Source organism: Strongylocentrotus purpuratus, unplaced genomic scaffold (genome assembly GCF_000002235.5).
Source record: "Strongylocentrotus purpuratus isolate Spur 01 unplaced genomic scaffold, Spur_5.0 spur5_scaffold_21, whole genome shotgun sequence".
Classification (NCBI taxonomy): Eukaryota; Metazoa; Echinodermata; class Echinoidea; order Camarodonta; family Strongylocentrotidae; genus Strongylocentrotus; species Strongylocentrotus purpuratus.
Genome location: NW_022145607.1, coordinates 23,309,167 through 23,328,538, shown reverse-complemented (window position 1 = coordinate 23,328,538; position 19,372 = coordinate 23,309,167). Strand labels below are relative to the sequence as shown.

General features: G+C 36.9%; 1 protein-coding gene across 1 annotated transcript; it reads right to left on the bottom strand.

Annotated features, from left to right (window-relative positions):
• Positions 1–1,619: 1,619 nt before the first annotated feature.
• LOC105437167 lies at positions 1,620–15,354 on the bottom strand. Its single transcript, XM_030995429.1, has 5 exons — positions 15,202–15,354; positions 9,222–9,427; positions 6,677–6,853; positions 5,763–5,858; positions 1,620–3,912 (listed from the first exon to the last, which is right to left on the bottom strand). Exons 2-5 carry the CDS (start codon positions 9,381–9,383, stop codon positions 3,727–3,729), a joined length of 621 nt encoding a protein of 206 aa, XP_030851289.1. The 5' UTR covers positions 9,384–9,427; positions 15,202–15,354; the 3' UTR covers positions 1,620–3,726.
• Between the last annotated feature and the right edge of the window lie 4,018 nt (positions 15,355–19,372).

Below are 19,372 nucleotides of genomic sequence, written 5' to 3'. Positions count from 1 at the left end.
TGGTACACTATACCGATGCTGTCGGTCTCATGGTCTTTTGTCTACTGGGTTTTATTTTCCATGCATTAAACACATTGACCGGGAAGAGAAAAGTGTTCCCAATTTGTAATTTCATTTGTAATTATTGTAATCATTACCATGATCATCACAATCGTATAATCACATCGCATATAATAATATATACAATATATTTTATATTATTTCATAATCAGTACAATTTACAAAATCCACATTTAAAGTAAATGAATCTCTGCTTTGAATTTGTTTATGAAATAGGAAATGTATATCATTTATGTCATGGAATTATGAATTGTAATTCACCACTTGCTTATGCTACTCCACTAGCTATTAATCATGTAAATGTCATCCTAATGCTAAACTATGATAAGCGCTCTTGATATCCATACAAATGTTAGGAACTTATGTTTCATTATTTGACTGAATTTTGAGTACATCCATTTCATTTATTTCCATATGATATAGATATTGCCTTAAGAGACAAAGAGACATTTAAATGGCATATACATTATATAATTTAAAAAAAATGTATCTTGATTATGCAATCCTATACTTTTTAATGCATCATATACCCAAGTAGTAGTAATGTTTATTAGCTCGGAAAGCATGGTTATTTTTAAAATTAATTTGTTGCTGTGTTTTAAGCTTTTATGGTAACTGCATTTTATCAAGAAATTATGAGTAGGCCCTTTGCCCCCCCCCCCCCCTTCACTGTATCTGCTCAGCATGTTGTCGTGCAATCTTTTAGCAATAATCGTGTAGATACCACTTCTGTTAATTTTGTATGTATGCATGTTTGCTCTAGACTTTATCGATTGTTAAAAGCATTTCAGAACTCACAAAGTTTATTTCATTGCGACCGGCTTGTTGCTTTTTTCAGGACCATGTTTTATGAAATTCGACGTACAATCTATAATAAGAATTAATTGTATCTCCTTTCTTGCTTCAATTAATTGCTCCATAGAACGAATTTTATCTTCATGAAACATAAAATTGATTGTAAGAGTTAATATTGATTGTAAGGATTCGATTATTTCAAGGAGGTTATCATCTGAAATTCGAGAGACTAGAATACGAAGCCAAGGCAAAATTCTTTCGTCACCTATATCTCATTGAACGTATACATATTAGATACGTGGGACATAATCATGTGCTACGTGTGTTAAAGAAAAATAGTGACTTACTTCCGTATAATTATTATTATCATTATGTTATCATGATGCGTGTACTGACATTACCTGAATAAAGATTGTTCAGTTCAAGATCACGCGTTTCCCTCTCAAAATCCTTGAAATACAGAAGACTGAATACAACTTGGGAAAAGCACTGGAGAACGAAAATGAAAGTGAGAAGGACAGTAGAGAGAGAGAGAGTGTGTGTGTCGATGAATATGGTATAACTGGAATATGCATGCAATATGAAATGCGCTACAATGAAAAGAGGGGGGGAGGGGGAGTATCATTATGATGAGGGGCGAGTAGGGAGTGAATTCTGAGCGGGGAAAGTGAGAGAAAAAATGAAGGAAGGCGAAATGGAGCAAACTGAATAAGCGGAATACCAATGAACAACACAAAGTACACTAGTGCACACGTAATGCCATGTAATTTTTCGGTAAAATTCTGGCCTCAATTTATATTGTTTCATACACAACATTTTCACAAGTTTTTGTTTCGCTGATCTCATAATACATCCATTTACATTTGTTGTACATTTACAAAGTATATCAACCTTATTATATACAATACAAATGGTTTCTAAAACATCGTATAACCATCATCGGGAGAATCATTTACTATTTTTATTATTTTTTTTAAGAAGAAGAAAAAAATAATCTCCTAAAGTGGTCTGAAAATTTAAAGATAGAGTAGGCCAAGCGATCATTGATTACTTATTTTAAAACGAAAGTAAATTCATGTACATACATCTATATTGTTTTTAGTTGTTCTCTGAGTAAGTCCGTTGGACAAAAACTAATGCTCAACCTCGGTATATGGAAGAGAAAACACAATAAATATTAATGAGCTAACTCATTTCTATACGGGGAGGATAGTTGACTCAGCGCCACTGATCTCCTAAAGTAGTAATGGAAGAACCTTGAAAGATTAGGGAGACGACTTTTTCCTTTTATTTTTCCCTTGCTGTAAAAAATACTCCAGGTAGTGTTGAAAAGTTGGCCCTCCTTTGGACCCAATATTTGCGAACTCTCCTTCAATGGGTTATATACTCGACCTCAAACTTAAATGCAATACAAAACATTAAATTGGTATATGTAGTAAAAATGAAATAAAACAAAGCAAAACAAAAAAACATTTGTTAATACCATTCAGTTTGCTTAATTGAACGGAAATGTATGATTCGAGTTTATAATTTATAGATACAAAAGATAATTTGATTATGTAAAAAGATTAGATTCTATACATCTACCGCAGCTGAATGCACAAAAAGGAAAATATTTGTTTTCAAAATAGTTATTTTCAAAATCAAGTGGATATGATTTTACTTTATTTACAAAAAATAGAGTACTTACTCAGTATGCATTAAAGTAATGAGCTTAAACCTTTTACATATTGCTCGAACATTTTCCAAGTAATATAACGAAAACGCGATGAACAACTATTTGGGTATACTACCTTTATGACTAAAAAAATATATGAAACCCTTTCCTGTCATAGCAGAAACTTCTGTCTATAAAATATAATGAAAAAATATATTGGTAGAAAAAAAAATGACATTACTGGTCATGAAACAAAATAGATAACATAATGAGAAAACTAAACCCATGCATGTAAGAAAACCTGTGAATATCCAATACACATATTATCAAAATTGTCTATTTAGGGCATTTTGTCTTCTCTCATCCAATCCCTTGATATCGAAAGTATATACACCAGAGTTACATGTGCTATATAAAATTAAAATGTATTACTTTAAAAAAAAAACTAGTTATTACGGTCATAGCTTTTAATATTCGCTATATAACAGGAGTTACGTTATAAAGACTTTTTATTTGAAACAACTAATTATATTATTATTTTTAGACATGGATATTAAAAAAAGGAAAACATCGTATCCTCCTCTCCTTTCAAAAAATATACTTTAAGGGAGAATTAAGAAAGAAATCATGCAGATATTTACAGAGGATAGTTTCCGAGTGTGTATTTTTTCTGATACGCATTGTATATAAACCAGAGTTACAGTAATGCTAATGAACCTTGTTTATAATGTCACATTCTCAAGAAACCATAATTGGGACAAATATTTGTTTCCAATACTTGCAAATTTACAAAATATGGCAAGTGTATGAGTGATTTATACTATACATGCTACAGCGTGATTGAAAATCAAAATGAATGCTATCATACATTTTATTGGGACGCATGCATGTAAACAAATCTCTTCAATCTTCTTCTTTTAAAAGCAATTCATATAGATATTCTGATCCGTTTTGCATGTGTGAATAGTAACACAATAACAACAAGAACAAAATCACACCTTCTCCACTCCTTTGAACGCATAAAGTTTAAATTAATCTCTACACTGAAGGCGTCACATTTTCTGTTATGATTTTTTTTAAAGCAATTTATATAGATATTCTGATCCGTTTTGCATATATGAATAGTAACACAACAACAACAAGAAGAAGACAAAAATGACCTCCTCCATTACTTTGAACGTTAAACAAATATTCTATCAGGGAGAACATTATAACTAATAAGCGGGACCAGGGCCGTTATAAAAATTGTCGGGGGCCGCCCCAGCCCCTATGTTGTTACCCGCGTTGTCCACGCCTAGCGCCCCCGTTGACCGCTGGTTGAGGGAGCTCTTTGCCTGATATTGCATGATGGTCATAATGAGGCTTAGAATGTAGAGCTGCATTACGACGAAACCTAGGGTCTGGATGAGAAAGGGGGAGGGAGGGGGGGGGGGGGGTTAAATAGAAAGAGTGACGAAGAAAAAAGGGGAATTTAGTTAGCACAGTGAAAGTAAAAATGAAAGGTCTTCTCATCTTTCTATTGTAACGCCATATTCTGTCAATCCGCATCACCACCACTCTTACATGTTACACAGGCCCTGGCAACGTTTTTCAAAGTGGGGAGGGGGGGGGGGGGGCTAAACGTCAGATGAGCATACCGGGAGGGGAGCCCCCGGAAACTCAGAGGTTTTAGGCATTACATTAAGGTTAGATGAGTATCCACGGAGCGGAGCCCCAAGAGGTTCAGGGGTTTTAGGCATTTAATTACGGTCAGATGAGCATATTTTGATACCTTATTTGTGACTTGCACTGTTATGTAAGTCATTAATTGGAGTGGGGTCCTGGGGGCGGATCCCCCAGAAGCTCAGGGGTTTTAGGCATTTAATTACGATCAGATGAGCATCCAGGGGCCGCCTTAGAGCCCTTGGTGGGGTCCAGGGGCAGAGCCCCCGAAGCTCAGACATTTTAGGAGTTTAATTACGGTCAGATAAACAACCAGGGGCCCGCCTTAGGGCCCTTGGTGGGGTCCAGGGGGCAAAGCCCCCGGAAGCTCAGGGAAAATGCCATTTCAGCAACATTTGTAAATCACTGGGATAGAATTAGATATAAACCACGTTTTAAATTTATTTTGGGAGTGGGGGGGGGGGGGGACTTCATCCAAGCCCCCCCCCCCCCCCCCCCCATCAATACGCAAGTGTGAGGGAGCATATTGAATAAGAGGGGTGAAGGTGACGGAAGTAACTACCCCCTCACAGGTTTTAAAGTTTTGGTTGTATTAAAATCCTTAGCAAAACTATTATATAAAAACAAGCAATATACTTTTTGCACACTTCACTTTTTTTTTGTATTTACTTGTACATTTTGAAGGATATTATGCGAGGGAGCGTAGCTACCGAGTGAGAAGATTTTTGCATTTTTATTTGTCTAAATGCTGCACTCTTGGGCCCTTCAGAGCCCAAAAGTGTGTTGCAGTCTGTAGTCAGTATTTGCTATACATTTTTTGGCACTTTTTCAAATTTTGAAGGGGGGATGATTCCCCCCTAAAAAAAATTGAGGGGACGTGTTCCCCCCCCCCTGTCCCGCGGGATCACCGCCACTGGTGTCTATACAATTACTACAGATATTAAACATATTTACAGAGTATAATATATACACTGTTATAGAGGAGACTATTAGTGACTAATACCACATAAATGAAATCATTATTGGTATATGCTATATATCAAACTATAAATATCTTAATCATTCAGCGTTACGACGAACTTTTTTTTTTACTAACATAGACTACTATTACTACAGTATATAGCAATAAAATAACATTATAAGTAAACAGAACAGTATTGGATCGGAATTAATATAGATGTTGCAAACTAAATGTTCCAGTTCTTTCTTGTATTCTAACTTCACCTTTATGACGGTGCGTGGCAATCATTTGGTTCACATTTCATTTATTCTACACCCCCAACTATCTCTCTTAAGCAGTGGCATAGCATGGGTCTAGAAAATAATGGGGTACTTGACCAATGGGGGGGGGGGGGGGGGGTCAGTGGTGGGTAAATCGATCCTATTCAACATGTATACCGATCAGGGGAATGTGTGGAGCCGTTGGAGGAAATGCGTGGTCCTTTCCTCATTTCACGTTCCCTCCCTTCCTTTTCTTCAATGTATCTCTCTCTTCCATTCAACATTTTCAACGGGGGCCACGTGCCCCCCGCCCCTTTCGTATAGCTACGCCACTGCTTTTAAGATTCGAGTTCTGTAAACAACTTACCGCCCCTGCACCGTGGCTGGGGGTATACCCCCTAGCTGCTACTAACGACGATGAAATGAGTAATGCAGGGATGTATGTGGAATATACAACCATATCCTATAAACAGAACAGAACAAAACATATTAATAACATTTAAATAGGTAGAGAAGACGATAATACATGAAACCAACTCAGATAAACAAAATGTGATTTAAATAATAAGAAAAAAAATCAACTACCATAATCATAATTATCGGACGTTTTGCTTTCATGTTTTTATTGTTTAAAAAAAGGAAGAAAAATATAAAAACGAGAACACCCAAATATCCAAACCGGATCCAAACACCTAATCATTACAAAAAGACACTACAAAGCCACAAAATGCAGTACTCTAAATATCTAACTTTTGTTTTTGTTTTTTGTTTTTTATGATTTATTGTAAACACAGGCAAGACAAAAACAAGAACAATGAAATATCCAAGTACATTACTAAGACAACAATAAGCTCTAAATTGCCCTATTTATTTAACTGTAATTTTGTTTAATGTTATTAAATGGCCGTGACGCAATTAATGCAACTGACTCTGTACGTGATAAATAAAAAGATAGAAAGCAAGAAAAAACATGATAAAATGCTTTCAGGAAAAAGTTAGCAGATAACAAAAAAAATTGCATTTGTTTTATAAACGCCCATTGTAACCAACCAACAATTAAAACAAAAAAAGCATTTTAAAACATCACCAGGGAGGGGGAGGGGGTTGGCTGGCATCTCTCGCAGAAATGAAATCTTGTCATAAAAACAATACTAAATCAAATAAACACATTACAAACTGACTTTCCGTCTGTATATGGGTAATTTCGAAATTCTCGGGAGGGGTTGGGGGAAGGGGGATGGGGAGGCTATAAGTATAGAATGGATAGAAGAGGATTGTCACCATTAACGTCCATGGTAGTTGTATCTTGTATCGTAGGTGTGTGATCTCGCCAATGTAGAAACAAAGGGAGAAGAAGAAGACGATGAAAGTAACGGTCATGAAAAAAGCGAAGCTTCCTGAATAGGGACCTCTGTGTTCATTCGCTGCAATGACAATGAAGGCGATCAGAGAGTAGAACTGTATTGGGAAGAAAAATATTAATTTGTAATATATTAATAAGATATTGATTTCAATATACACCTCGGGCGAGAACGATATTCATAGGAGGAGGCGCGATAGCTCAGTTGGTTCGAAACCAAGGCGATGCGCCAGTGCCTTTTGGTAAGGCATTAATCCTCATTACCAGTTGTCTCGGAGAGGACCTATCTAAAGCTGTCGGTCCTCTGGTTGCTTATTTACAAGCATTTATGCTTTCCAGGCGCGTAGCCAGGGGGGCGGTGGGGGCGGTCGCCCCCCCAAAAAAGCCGGCCAAAAAAAAAAAGAGAGAAAAAAAAAGAAGAAAGGAAGAGGACGTAGGAAGAAAAAGGAAAAGTCGAGAACGATACAACGAATTGTCTTCTTTCTCTAATAATTTAATGGAGTGGGGAGAACTGAATTCAGACAAGGATTAAGAGTCTTTTGAGAATGGTACACTGGCGAATCGTCTTCTTTCATTAATAATCCAATGAAACGTTAGAGCTTCCGCGCTACGCGCGGAGGAAGGGGAACTTGTTTTTTAAAAAAGGATTAAGAGTCGAGGACGGTACAACGAATCGTCTTCTTTCATGAATAATCTAATGAAACGTCAGAGCTTCCGCGCTACGCTACGCGGGGACGAAGGGGAACTTAATTGTTTCAAACAAGGATTAAGAGTCGAGGACGGTACAACGAATCGTCTTCTTTCTCTAATGAAACGTCAAAAGAAACTGAATTTAGATAAGGATTGAGAGTCGAGAACGGTCCAACGAATCGTCTTCTTTCTCTAATAATGCAATGAAACGTCAAAGCTTTCGCGCTTTGCGCGGGGGGGAACTCCCCCTCCTTGCACCTACCCCCCCCCCCCCCCCCCCCCCCCCCCTAGGGAGCGCGCTATGCGCGCTCTGTAAGTGATTCGCACGCTTCGCGTGCTCACTACCGCCCCGCCCTAAAATGAAATCCTGGCTACGCGCTTGATGCTTTCTTAGCAGTCAGGTAAAATAATCACCACCACTAATAACATTGAGTCTCATACAGAGCGGACCATGAGTGCCCTCTTTCATTACCCACCTCGGGCGAGAAGGGCAAATGTGAGTACCGAGCAACGGTCAAGCCAATGAGGCTTGTATGAGACTCAATAATCTTCACCAATATCCCCGACAGTGTTTTAATAGCAGATACCAGTGACGGATGTTAGAGGAGGGGGAACAGGTGACCCTTACTCCCCCCCCCCCCCATTAAAATCCAGTCTAGCAGACCTTATATCATCCGTTATCATAGGATAATTTCTTTTGGTATTTTGGGCGTGTCTTGTACAGCATTCAAAGCCGATTAAGCTAATTTTACGGCCATGTAAAACGTTAGATATAATCCTATCTTGTCATCATTCATTATTGAAAGCAAGAGTGAGTGTAAGAAACAAGCTACAGGTATCAATGATAATAATTGTGCAAATGACTGATATATACTAGGTGGAGTTGATAGGTTAATCACGGGATGCTGAAGGGGGATATATTTTTATACTTTTTATCATAAAAAATGGGGCAACCTTTATAGGATTACGTTTCCTTTCATGTCCTTGTTTTTAATTTGTATTTTATGTAATATATCTGATTGTTATATGTCTTCTCTTTTTTTTTTTTAACTGAATAAAATGAAATAAAATTGAATTAATACCGATTAAAAATGTGATAGAGAAATGTAAACATTCTTTAAATTAGAAATTTATATCATACTATAAGGAAGGTTTGAAACAAAAGTGTGTCGGGTTAGTTCGCTGCACAATAAAAATGCAAGTGGTAACTCTTTTGTCAGTAACGATTATTTCGTGATTAAAGAGTAATACAGAACTCAGCGTTCTTGCAAAAGTCCATTGTAACACTTCCCAAAGAAGGAATGCACCTGAGCCTTATGATGTATGTTGACAAGCAAGAGGGGAGAGGGGAGAGGGGAGAGGGGAGAGGGGAGAGGGGAGAGGGGAGAGAGAGAGAGAGAGAGAGAGAGAGAGAGAGAGAGAGAGAGAGAGAGATAGAGAAGGGGAGGGGGGAGGGAGAGACTGAGAGTGAAGGGGGGGGGGGACTAATGGGAGGAGGAAGATATGCAAATGTTGAATGAGAGATATAAAAAGAAAAGGAGAATAAAGAGGCACAGAGAGAGGGCGGGGAGATTAGAGCTATAGAGGGAGAGGGAGGGAAAGAGAAGGAGAGATAGGGAGAAAGGGAGGGAAGGAGAGAGAGAGAGAGAGAGAGAGAGAGAGATAGAGAGAGTGTGTGAGAGAGAGAGAGAGAGAGAGAGAGAGAGAGAGGGAGCGAGTGGGGCTATACGGTAAGAGGGAGAGAAAAAGATACATAATGAAAAGAATAAACCTTACCGCTTCTATGACAGCGAGGACGCCCTGCGGCGACGTCGCGTAAGACTTATCGAAGGTCAATCCCATGTTGCTCGACGTCATCTTCTTGGTCGTGGTCGTCTGCGAGGTGATCGTCGTGGTCGTGATGACGGCCGGCTGGTCGGGGTTCTTCTCGGTAGCCATGATGGAGAGGCGGCTGGGGTCTGCTAGTAAGGAGATGTAGTTCCCTGCGTGTGAGAGAGACAGGCTTATCACTTCAAACTCATTAAGAAAAGTATATCAACTTATAATTATGTACATTATGGGGTAACAAATTATCAAATATCATGATCATTACATTCTCTCCCAATATTGAGCCAAATTCAGTCAGAGCGCGACTCCGCACGTAACGTCTCGTAGCTCGCAACGCTCCAATCTCTTTCAAATGAATTGTGTAAGTTTATAAGTATTGGCATGGTCTCTATACTATAGCTAGCTACCCTTGTCATATTCCTTAGCATTTTTTGTAAGAGTTTTAGCGTGGTTGCCTTCTATTACCCCCAAAATGCCCTCCAAAGTGAGAAAAAAATGTTTTAGCTGGTCTACTATAAGTATAAGTGACACTAGCCCCACAGCCAGTGGCCATTTCATATGCAGTCTTGCAGATAATGTTAACACAGATTCAGAGTTTTATATTTATGTGACCGTGGATGAATTAGTTGTCATTGTTACTGAATATAAAAAGGGCAGTAACCTATCTTTGGATTTTGGAGCGAACCTGTCGCAGCTAATCCTCTGAAATTCATGCCTCCTAAATAAAATTAACAGTACTGTGCACAATAATTGATACAAATTGAGATTTAACCCAACTTCACATTAATATGAACTAATTTTGCTGTATAAGAAGAGAAATGTGGAAGCGATTCATCGTGATGCTAATAGGATAATTCGAATTAAACCGTGCCTTGTTTAATAGGAGATTACAGTCCTAATTCTTCTGAATTGACCGGAAAGTTTCAGCAGAAAAAAGGTTTTCTCATGAGTAATCCTCTACTTTATTTACTTTTTACAACTATTCATAGCCAAAGACACACTTGTATGTTGAGTGATTGACTATGTCTATGATAGCGACTGGAGATTAAAAATATGTTCTGCCCTTTCAGTTGTTTTGGCTGGCTAATCAAGTCTTGATTTTACTTGTTGTTTGGTGTTTTGTGTCTATATCGTTATGTTGTTTGCAACAAAAAAGGTACACACGGGATGTCGTCCGATAAAAATTAGAAGTACCCTATTTTATGTTTTTTTATAATTTTAATTAAGGAATGATAGTATTATCTCTAATACTTCTATTTATCTGACCATGAAGTTGGTTTAGTCACTAGTTTATAGTTACTGCACGATGGCATCAATCTAAATCAAATCCTTCAACTGTCTCAAGATTTTGAGAAATTATTTTTGCTTTTATAAGATTATCTGTCATTTATTATTTATATAATCGGCAGCACCAATAAAGCCTTAGGCTTTCCTACAGCTGTCTCCCTATTCATATGACATGTTTGTTGTTGTTGTATTCTATTGTAAATGTTTCTTTTTAACTTGTACGCTATGTTTTGTATTTTATATGTTTTTTTATGATGTTTTTATGATGAATGAAATAAAGATCAACCATACAATTATGTTCTTTATATATTCGGTAAATAAAAAAAAGTCAATCAATCAACTACCATGGGCGTACAAAAGTGAAGTACTGAAAATTCCGAAAAAAAAGTATTTCATATTTTAACATGAGATAATCGAAAAAAATTCTGTAAAGTCATGCTTATAACGAACAAAATAACATTCATACTATACATAGCGTCGTACTTTCTAGAAAGCGTCGCAGATATGGGATAAAGCGGGTAATCGTTTAGAGAGCTTATATGGGATGTGTAATAATGCATTGGATTCCGATGACTGATCTACAATCTGTCCGCGGATTAACGGCAAGTTGTTGAGAATGTAATTGTTCCGGAACTAGGAGCCGTAATGCGGGGATTCAGACAGAGTATGAGTATCATTAACAGCTAAAATTAAATAATCTCTTTTTCTCGCTCTTTCTCTCTCTCTCTACTCTCTATCACTTACGAATGACGACTGTATTGTGAGCCCGAGAAACTTTTTTTGATTACTTTTTTTTTCTAAACAACAGTTACTTAACCAGCTCTTCATGAAACATTTAATGGATGTCATATACAGTATAATGTGTTTTGATTTTTATTGTTTTCATTTATCCGTGCCTGATTTGCAAATCGATATTGTTTTAATTACAAGCAAATGACATTTTTGCAGGTACAATATATAAAATGAATGTCATTTTGTCATTCGAAAAATCGAAAAATCGAACTATATTCAAATTATACAAAGCCCTCCTCCCTCAACTAAAACACCGGCAGCATTCTTAGAATCACAATTATGATTATGCTTCGTTATCATACAATAATATAGTACTTATTATTATGTTACTGTTTTTGCTGTTGAAAGTTTTTTTTTTGCGTTGGTGTGGAGATGGGTGAGGGGACTCGGGCGAGGGGGAGATAGGCGTGTAAAATACTACAACAAACCTAGTGGGTGTCTAAAGCCCTCCTCCGTCGATAATCCAATGGACACCGATTCCGAGTTGATGAAATCGGGAAGCTCGTACGAAGTATTCCCGAAAACGGCGCTGGTGTCTCGGACGCATATCGAGTCCCGACTTACCCCGTAGGGCCCATAACTGGTCTGATACGCTGCGATGTAATGCCCGTTGTTGGCGACATATCCAGTCGCCGCGTTCCTGACAAAAATATTCCCGCTCCCGGGGAAATTAATGGGCACTACTGTCCCGTTCCCGGTGTGATGCGGTCTGACCGCGTTCCCGAAATAAGGCAATCCATTCCCGGCGCAGTTCTCGTATTCATTACCGGCGCGGCTCAACTTCATGATGCAATATTTTTAAAGTACAATAATTGCTCCTTCAAAAGAATTTATAATTCCGATGTTAACTTCCACTCCGACAGTGAATAAAAGTTGATAAATTACTGTTTTATGAAATATCACTAAAACAGAGAAAGCGATACTTTAATTGGCTCTGCTTGGTTCGTAGGTCATAAAATCTCAATTCAAATCTCAGTTCAGACCTATGGAACGTCACATGCTTCAATCAACCAAGGACACTTTCTGCAAATTCTGCCGTCTCCAATCCATAGCACCAGATATAAAAAGAGTGCCAAACTCAGAAATACACCACCACCTGTCGAAACAACAATCTATAATGACAAGAAATTCCACTGCTCCTTGTTGTAGTATCTTCTTTGAAAATAAGGTTTAAAAATATCGTTGACGGTCAGAAATTTTGTAATTTAACGCGGCCATTTTCAAAAAAGGAGACACCGAGTCGTGTGGGAGAGAAAGCACTTTGTCACCGATCTTCCTCTGCCCCTTTCACTAGATATTCTTCAGATTTAATTTCACGGCTGATCAGTTTACGACATATTTGGGGGAAAAAATGATCCTTAAAACTTGCTTGCTAGGCTCAAATTTCTCTGAGCTATGTGCCAGGAAGCAAGAGGGTTTAGACGTTTAATGACACCCATATCACGTTGCTCAATGACGAGGGCGCGATTTAATAATTAGCGCCGAAAATAGGCCGGGGTAGGCATGCATTGCGTGGATTTGAAATTTATTACTCATATTTTGTGTTCATTTTCGTCCTTATTCACTCAAAATCACACCTCTGTCACAAGCGATTTTTAATAGCTGATCGTGGACTTTATTTTCCTAACTGATCATAACGAAATAATTTGGACTGATTATTATTAGTTTGTACCAAACGGTTTGTACTTGCTACATAATTGTATCTATTTCCGGAGTAATGAGAGATGTGGCTGTATGTTGCACCCAGTTCTCTCATTTTCTCTTCTCCCCTAGTATCACTCTAGTCTCAGCCTAGTTTTAGGGGAGCATATCCGACCCGATGCTCCCCCCTTTGAAACCAAGAGGCATACCTTCAGAACATGTCTCCAAGGTGCCCCCACCCCTATTTAGGTGATGCATTTTGAAGTATAAATGCACCCCCCCCCCCAAAAAAAAAAAAAAAAACCTTTAAATTTGTAATTAATGGGGCCCCTCTTTTACAAAATCTTGGATATATATATCATTATATATTGTGGTGAGATGGTATGATTTGTTGATTTATGCTTTTTAAAGTATTGACGTTTTGAATCCCAAAGAAAAATACCGTGTATGTATGCTGACTAAACTAAGTTGGCTATCATCACCAACTTTTGTTACAAAATGATAATCAATATTATTGTAAGAGCAAATATCGTTGGAATTAAGCCCATTTCTATTTTGCTTCAGGTCGTTGTCATGTTGCAATTAATAAATGCACAAAACACTGCAATTAGTATAAAAAGATGAAATCTAGGAGATAGCGTCTTTGCATTTTAATAACGCGGGGGTCTTTACAGGTTAACTACTATAATTAAATCACTAGCAGTAAAGGTACCAGTTACTAATGTACTCTCATAAAGACTTTCGAAAAATTAACCAAAGGCAATTTCTTGTTCGTCACCTGTTGAAAATCTTGAAAGTTGAACGTCACAGTGACATAAAACGTAACCCGAACATAATTTCTATGGGATATACAAAAAGTTAATTCTTTTTTAATTGCCCTTGAGTTGATTTTTCGAAAGTTTTTGCGATCGTGATCTAATAGCTATAGCCTTACATAGGTTCAGTCACCCTTTGATCAAATGATACTGACTCGTACCACCCACGAGAGGTTGATTGGCCCCCAAAGCACCCCCAGTCGAATTAATGTTAACCCAGTTTGTGAGTAATGACCCTGCCTCCTTTTTTATTGGACATTACGATCGAGATATATTAATAATACAGCCCAATCTAAAGAGATTATACAGCGGGGATTAGGCATTATTTTGGCCGCATTTTTTGCGGGATCTTTCACCATAAATAGTTCCTGCCATAAATTACATTATGTTTTCAGTTTCACTGTGTACGCCTATTCTCTCTTCTAAATATGATTATACTTGTGTTGATGGATGGGAGTTCCTCCCCCTTAACCCTTCCTCCCCCTTCCCCCTTCCTCCCTTCCACCTTCTCCTTTCCTCCCTCCCCTTCCTCCCACTTCTACCCCTTCTCTCTCCCTCTCTCTTCCTGTAATGTCTGTCTATCCATCTCTCTATCTCTCTTTCTCTCCACCCCTGTTTCTGCAATGTCTCTTTGTATACCCCCCTCTCTCTCTCTCTCTCTCTCTCTCTCTCTCTCTCTATCTCCTAGTATCTTTCATTATTTTCTATGCCTATACGACTCTGAACTTCCTTGTTGCAACAAGGAAAAATAAATGTATTTATCCCTTTTACATTTTTGCTCTTCTTTTTAACCGTCGATCTTTATATCCATGAGCAGGTAATACTATAGTTTCTCATAATTGTTAACCTACTTCGCTATACAAGTCATTATGATCATAATCATAATTAAATCAAGTCAATCCTAGTTTTCAGAACCGACAACTGTGAAGAGTTATATCATAAAAAATAGTCGATTCGAATATGTCTTTTAATGTCGCTGTATTGCATGTTGGTATCACCATCGTTAACATAATTATGGTCAATAAAATGTGATGTGAGCATTACATTATTTTTAAAAAGATCAAGGACATTGTTTATATAAAAGAGAGATACAAAAAATACAAATGTGTGAATTTTGTTGTGTAAATAAAATGCTATATATTGGACAGTCTTTTTACAGTAACAATACTGTCACGTAAACAAGAAAAAACCTTTCAACATAATTATGATTAATGATTAACAGTTATTGAATTTAGTGCCTTAAAGCATGTTACAGTAACGAAATATAATTATGTTGTTTTGACAAAGCAATATCGTCGTATTCTTTATCTTAGTTTCTTTGCCTCTGGTACAATGGATACATCAAGGAAATAGGTCTATAACGGTTATACAAAGCCATGAATTTTGTGACTTACCTTCAAATTATTCCTTGGGGTTGTTTTCCAAAATTATCAGCCAAGATGTATACAAAAGAGCAATATAAATTAAAAATTAACAGTCAATGTTGAAAATAGACAACAATATTATTTCTCTTACAACGGGATGTATATTTAGATGCTTACAAGCAATGGGACACTGCCCTATACACACTATGATTAGGATTAGGGAGATGTGGTGTTGTTCATTTTTGTTTAATGATAAGTATTGAGGCAGAATAAACATGCTCTTTGCCCGTTACCGAGTTAATTATCAAAGGAGCTACTATGTGTATTCCCACATTTGCTTAAAATCGCTAAAGTGATTCCTATTTATAAAAAGGACGACTCCTCAGTAATAAGTAATTATAGGCCAATTTCATTATTACCAAGTATCTCTAAAATTCTCGAAAAAATAATATATAAAAGACTTAACACTTTCTTACAAAAAAATAATTCATTGATTCCTAACCAGTTCGGTTTCAGAATTGGTCATTCTACCGATTACGCAATTCTGCATATGTATGATAAAATAATTGAGGCTTTTGCGAACAGTGAACATATTGTTGGAGTATTTATGGACTTGTCAAAAGCTTTCGATACGATTGATCATAAAATATTAATACATAAATTACAATACTATGGCGTAAGAGGTCAAGCTCTTTCATGGTTCACTAATTATTTACAAGACAGACAACAATACGTATCTTTCCAAAATCATGAATCAACAAAATTAACAATTAAATGTGGAGTACCGCAAGGATCTATATTGGGTCCATTGCTATTTATTATTTATATAAATGATATTATTGAAACCTCTTCACTTTTAAATTTTATCATCTTTGCTGATGATACGAGTATTTCTTATTCCCATAAAAACTTTGATACGCTCATAACGCGGTTAAACTGTGAATTAATGAAAATTTCTAGGTGGTTTAAATCTAATAAATTGTCATTAAACCTTAGTAAAACAAATTTCATTCATTTTAAACAGACCAACGTACATGATATGAGAAATTGTAATATTGAGATTGATGGCTTGCCTCTCATTGAAAAACAATCTGTTAAATTTTTAGGAGTCTCTATTGACTCTCATCTAAATTTTAATGAGCATATACGTAATATACATACATCAATATCAAGGAATATTGGAATACTGTATAAGTTAAAACAAATTCTTTCTGAAAGATCTATGATTATATTATACAATTCTCTAATTTTATCACATGTGATTTATTGTAATATTGTATGGGGTAATTGTAGCTTAACAAGAATTAATTCCTTATTTTTGCTTCAAAAGAGAGCGATTCGCATGATCACTAACTCACATTATATATCACACACGGAACCTTTATTTCAGCGTTTAAAAACATTAAAAATACAAGATATCCACATTTTTCAGACATGCATTTTTATGTATAAATATTCTCATAATCAATTACCATCCCTATTTCACAATATTTACAGTTTAAACTCAAACATTCACACATACCCCACACGTTGTTCAACAAATTATCACTTAGAAAATCCTAAAATACTTTTAGCACAAAAATCAGTAAGACATCATGGACCAGATGTTTGGAACTCCTTACCAAATTCAATAAGGCATTGTTCATCTCTCTATTCTTTTAAAGCATCTCTCAAAAAAACTCTTATATCGAAGTATCTACATAACTGATTTCAACATGCAGTAGGCAATTGTCAAATTTCGGTCACATTGCAACTCAGTTTTGCAAATTTTGTTTTCTATTTCGTATTTCTTAATTTCCTTTATTGTAAAGGCTGTATTTGTTTCTACTCGACTATACCACACAGAGCTACGTACACTTCCACTATTTGTTACAAACACATACAAACACGCACGCTCGCGTGCACGTGCACACACACACACACACACACACCCACACATGCACACACGCACACACACAATATATATATATATATATACACTTGCACAACACACTCACCAACTCATACACAAAGATCGCTTGAACACTTTTTCATTTTAAGTTTTACCTTAAGATTTTTTTTTGTTTTGTTCTTGTTTTTTTTGTTTTTTTTTGAGGCCGCCATCCTTGTCAAGCTTTGCTTATGATTGCGGTCTCCTGCACTTTTCCACCAGAATAGTTAGGATAATACTTTAAATTTATGATAATAGGTTATGGAAATAATAAGTTTCGTTATTATAATTATGTACATATATTATGTAAAAAAACATTTTGACATGAAGAAATTATTGTTTGTTTATGTTGTATTATACCTTACATGTATATTATGTTATTTGTTATTCAGTTATATTTTATTTGGAAAAAATGCAGAAATAAAATCAAATCAAATAAAAAAAAAAATATTAAGATTACGCCCCGGTACGTACTGCCACTGTATACTATAGAGGATCGAGAAATGTGTAGGGCTTGAGGGGAAAGGTTAGCTTGGGGAGATGGTAGGTGGGGGGGGGGGGGGGGGGGGGAGTTGGAAGTAAGATGGCCAGCTTTATAAAAGAAATGCTCAAAACGGTGGATGAGGACAGCCTAAGAGACTGTGTCGATAAAGTGAACAGGATCACTCATCACGTGTTGTGTTCTGATATCTATATCGATGTTGTTGTTGTTGTTGTTGTTGTTGTTGTTGTTGTTTTTTTTTTGGGGGGGGGGGGCTTACCCCTGTCCCCTCCCGTTGCTACTTTAGTGAAGCTGGTTCTTTGTGTCGTATCTAGCCGTACATGGTAAATGAAGATGCACATTTCTTGAACGCCGGTAGCGTATGGGGGCGGCCAACTCAAAATGGCCCAAAAAGTTGCAGTATATATCGGCAAATGTTCCCCTTTATAGTATGATGGATGGTTAATAACTGCCTCACATCACGCGTCCCCTTTCCAGTGTAAAACAGGACCTATACATTGAATTATATTTTGAGCAGAAAATGTTTTTTTTTTCTATGCTCGATCGCTTAAGACATATCTTTAGGATCTTTTCCAAATTGCTCGGCTCTACGGTGCTACCTCACTCACAGCATATGAATGCTCTTGAACCGAATTTGGTTTCCCGACCCAATGCCCCGATCTTTCAAAACAGTATTTGCGCCCTCAATCTACAGCGGAAGGGTGTATAAAATGATGTCCTTCCGTCTGTTATCCACGTTATATATTGAAAATGAGAGAAAAAAGAGAAGGAAGGAAATTAATATAAACAAGAAAGGCTTTGGTGATTATAGTCAGTTCTTGACTGATTGCCATTACAACAAAAACAAAAACAACAACATGATGACTGTCGCTCCGCCCGTCACCACCTAGTCACAAATTTGAAGTGTAAAAAGTCAGGCATGGCAGCTCGAGCATGGGAAGGTTTTGTAAAAAAAAAGGAGTTACAATATTCCGAAAACTCTTTGACGAGCAAGCAAGGAAGACAAGCAAAACAAAAACAAAACAAAACATAACATAACAAGACCAGACAAACACAATAAAAGAAAAGAAAACAAAAACTAAACAAAACAAAACGAAACAAAATGAAATAAAACAAAACAAAACGAAACAAAGCAGTTAAATGAGGAATTCATTTATGTCATCAAATTTACGAGCTGAATGACAATGTGTGATCACCATACTCGTAGATGAAACTGTTTTCAGAATTTCAGCAGTTACTTATTTATCGTGGCTTGGAGCTGTATGGAGTGTGTTGTCAAGTAGTGGCATCTTTACTTTCTTACACGGCTCGAACGAGAATGCCTATTGGGTACCCGGTAGGATGCGAACGTTCATGTGGTTGGACGAGCAAAGTGTGCGCTTGTAAAATGGCGACTGGCTGGAATGCTCCCCAAGGATATATCCCCCCCCCCCCCCATATTTCAGGTGGGGGGATGGCCTGTACAATCATCCCCCCCCCCCCAATAATTCACCATCAAAAAAAAAAATAAGAGAAAAATTAATGATAAGAGCCCGATGAGAGTAGTTAATGGTTATTACTCGCAAGATGACCATCAATATACACATTTTGCTATCTCATTTTCATAATACATACATATATAAATAGAAAACGCAGTAAATGAGACGACCGTATATGAGACAAGTATAAATTTAATTCTCGCTCATACGGCTTCATCAGGAATTGATGAATTTATTCAGTTTATTCAATCAACAGCATCATAGAAATGCAGTGCGCCAAATGCAAAGCCG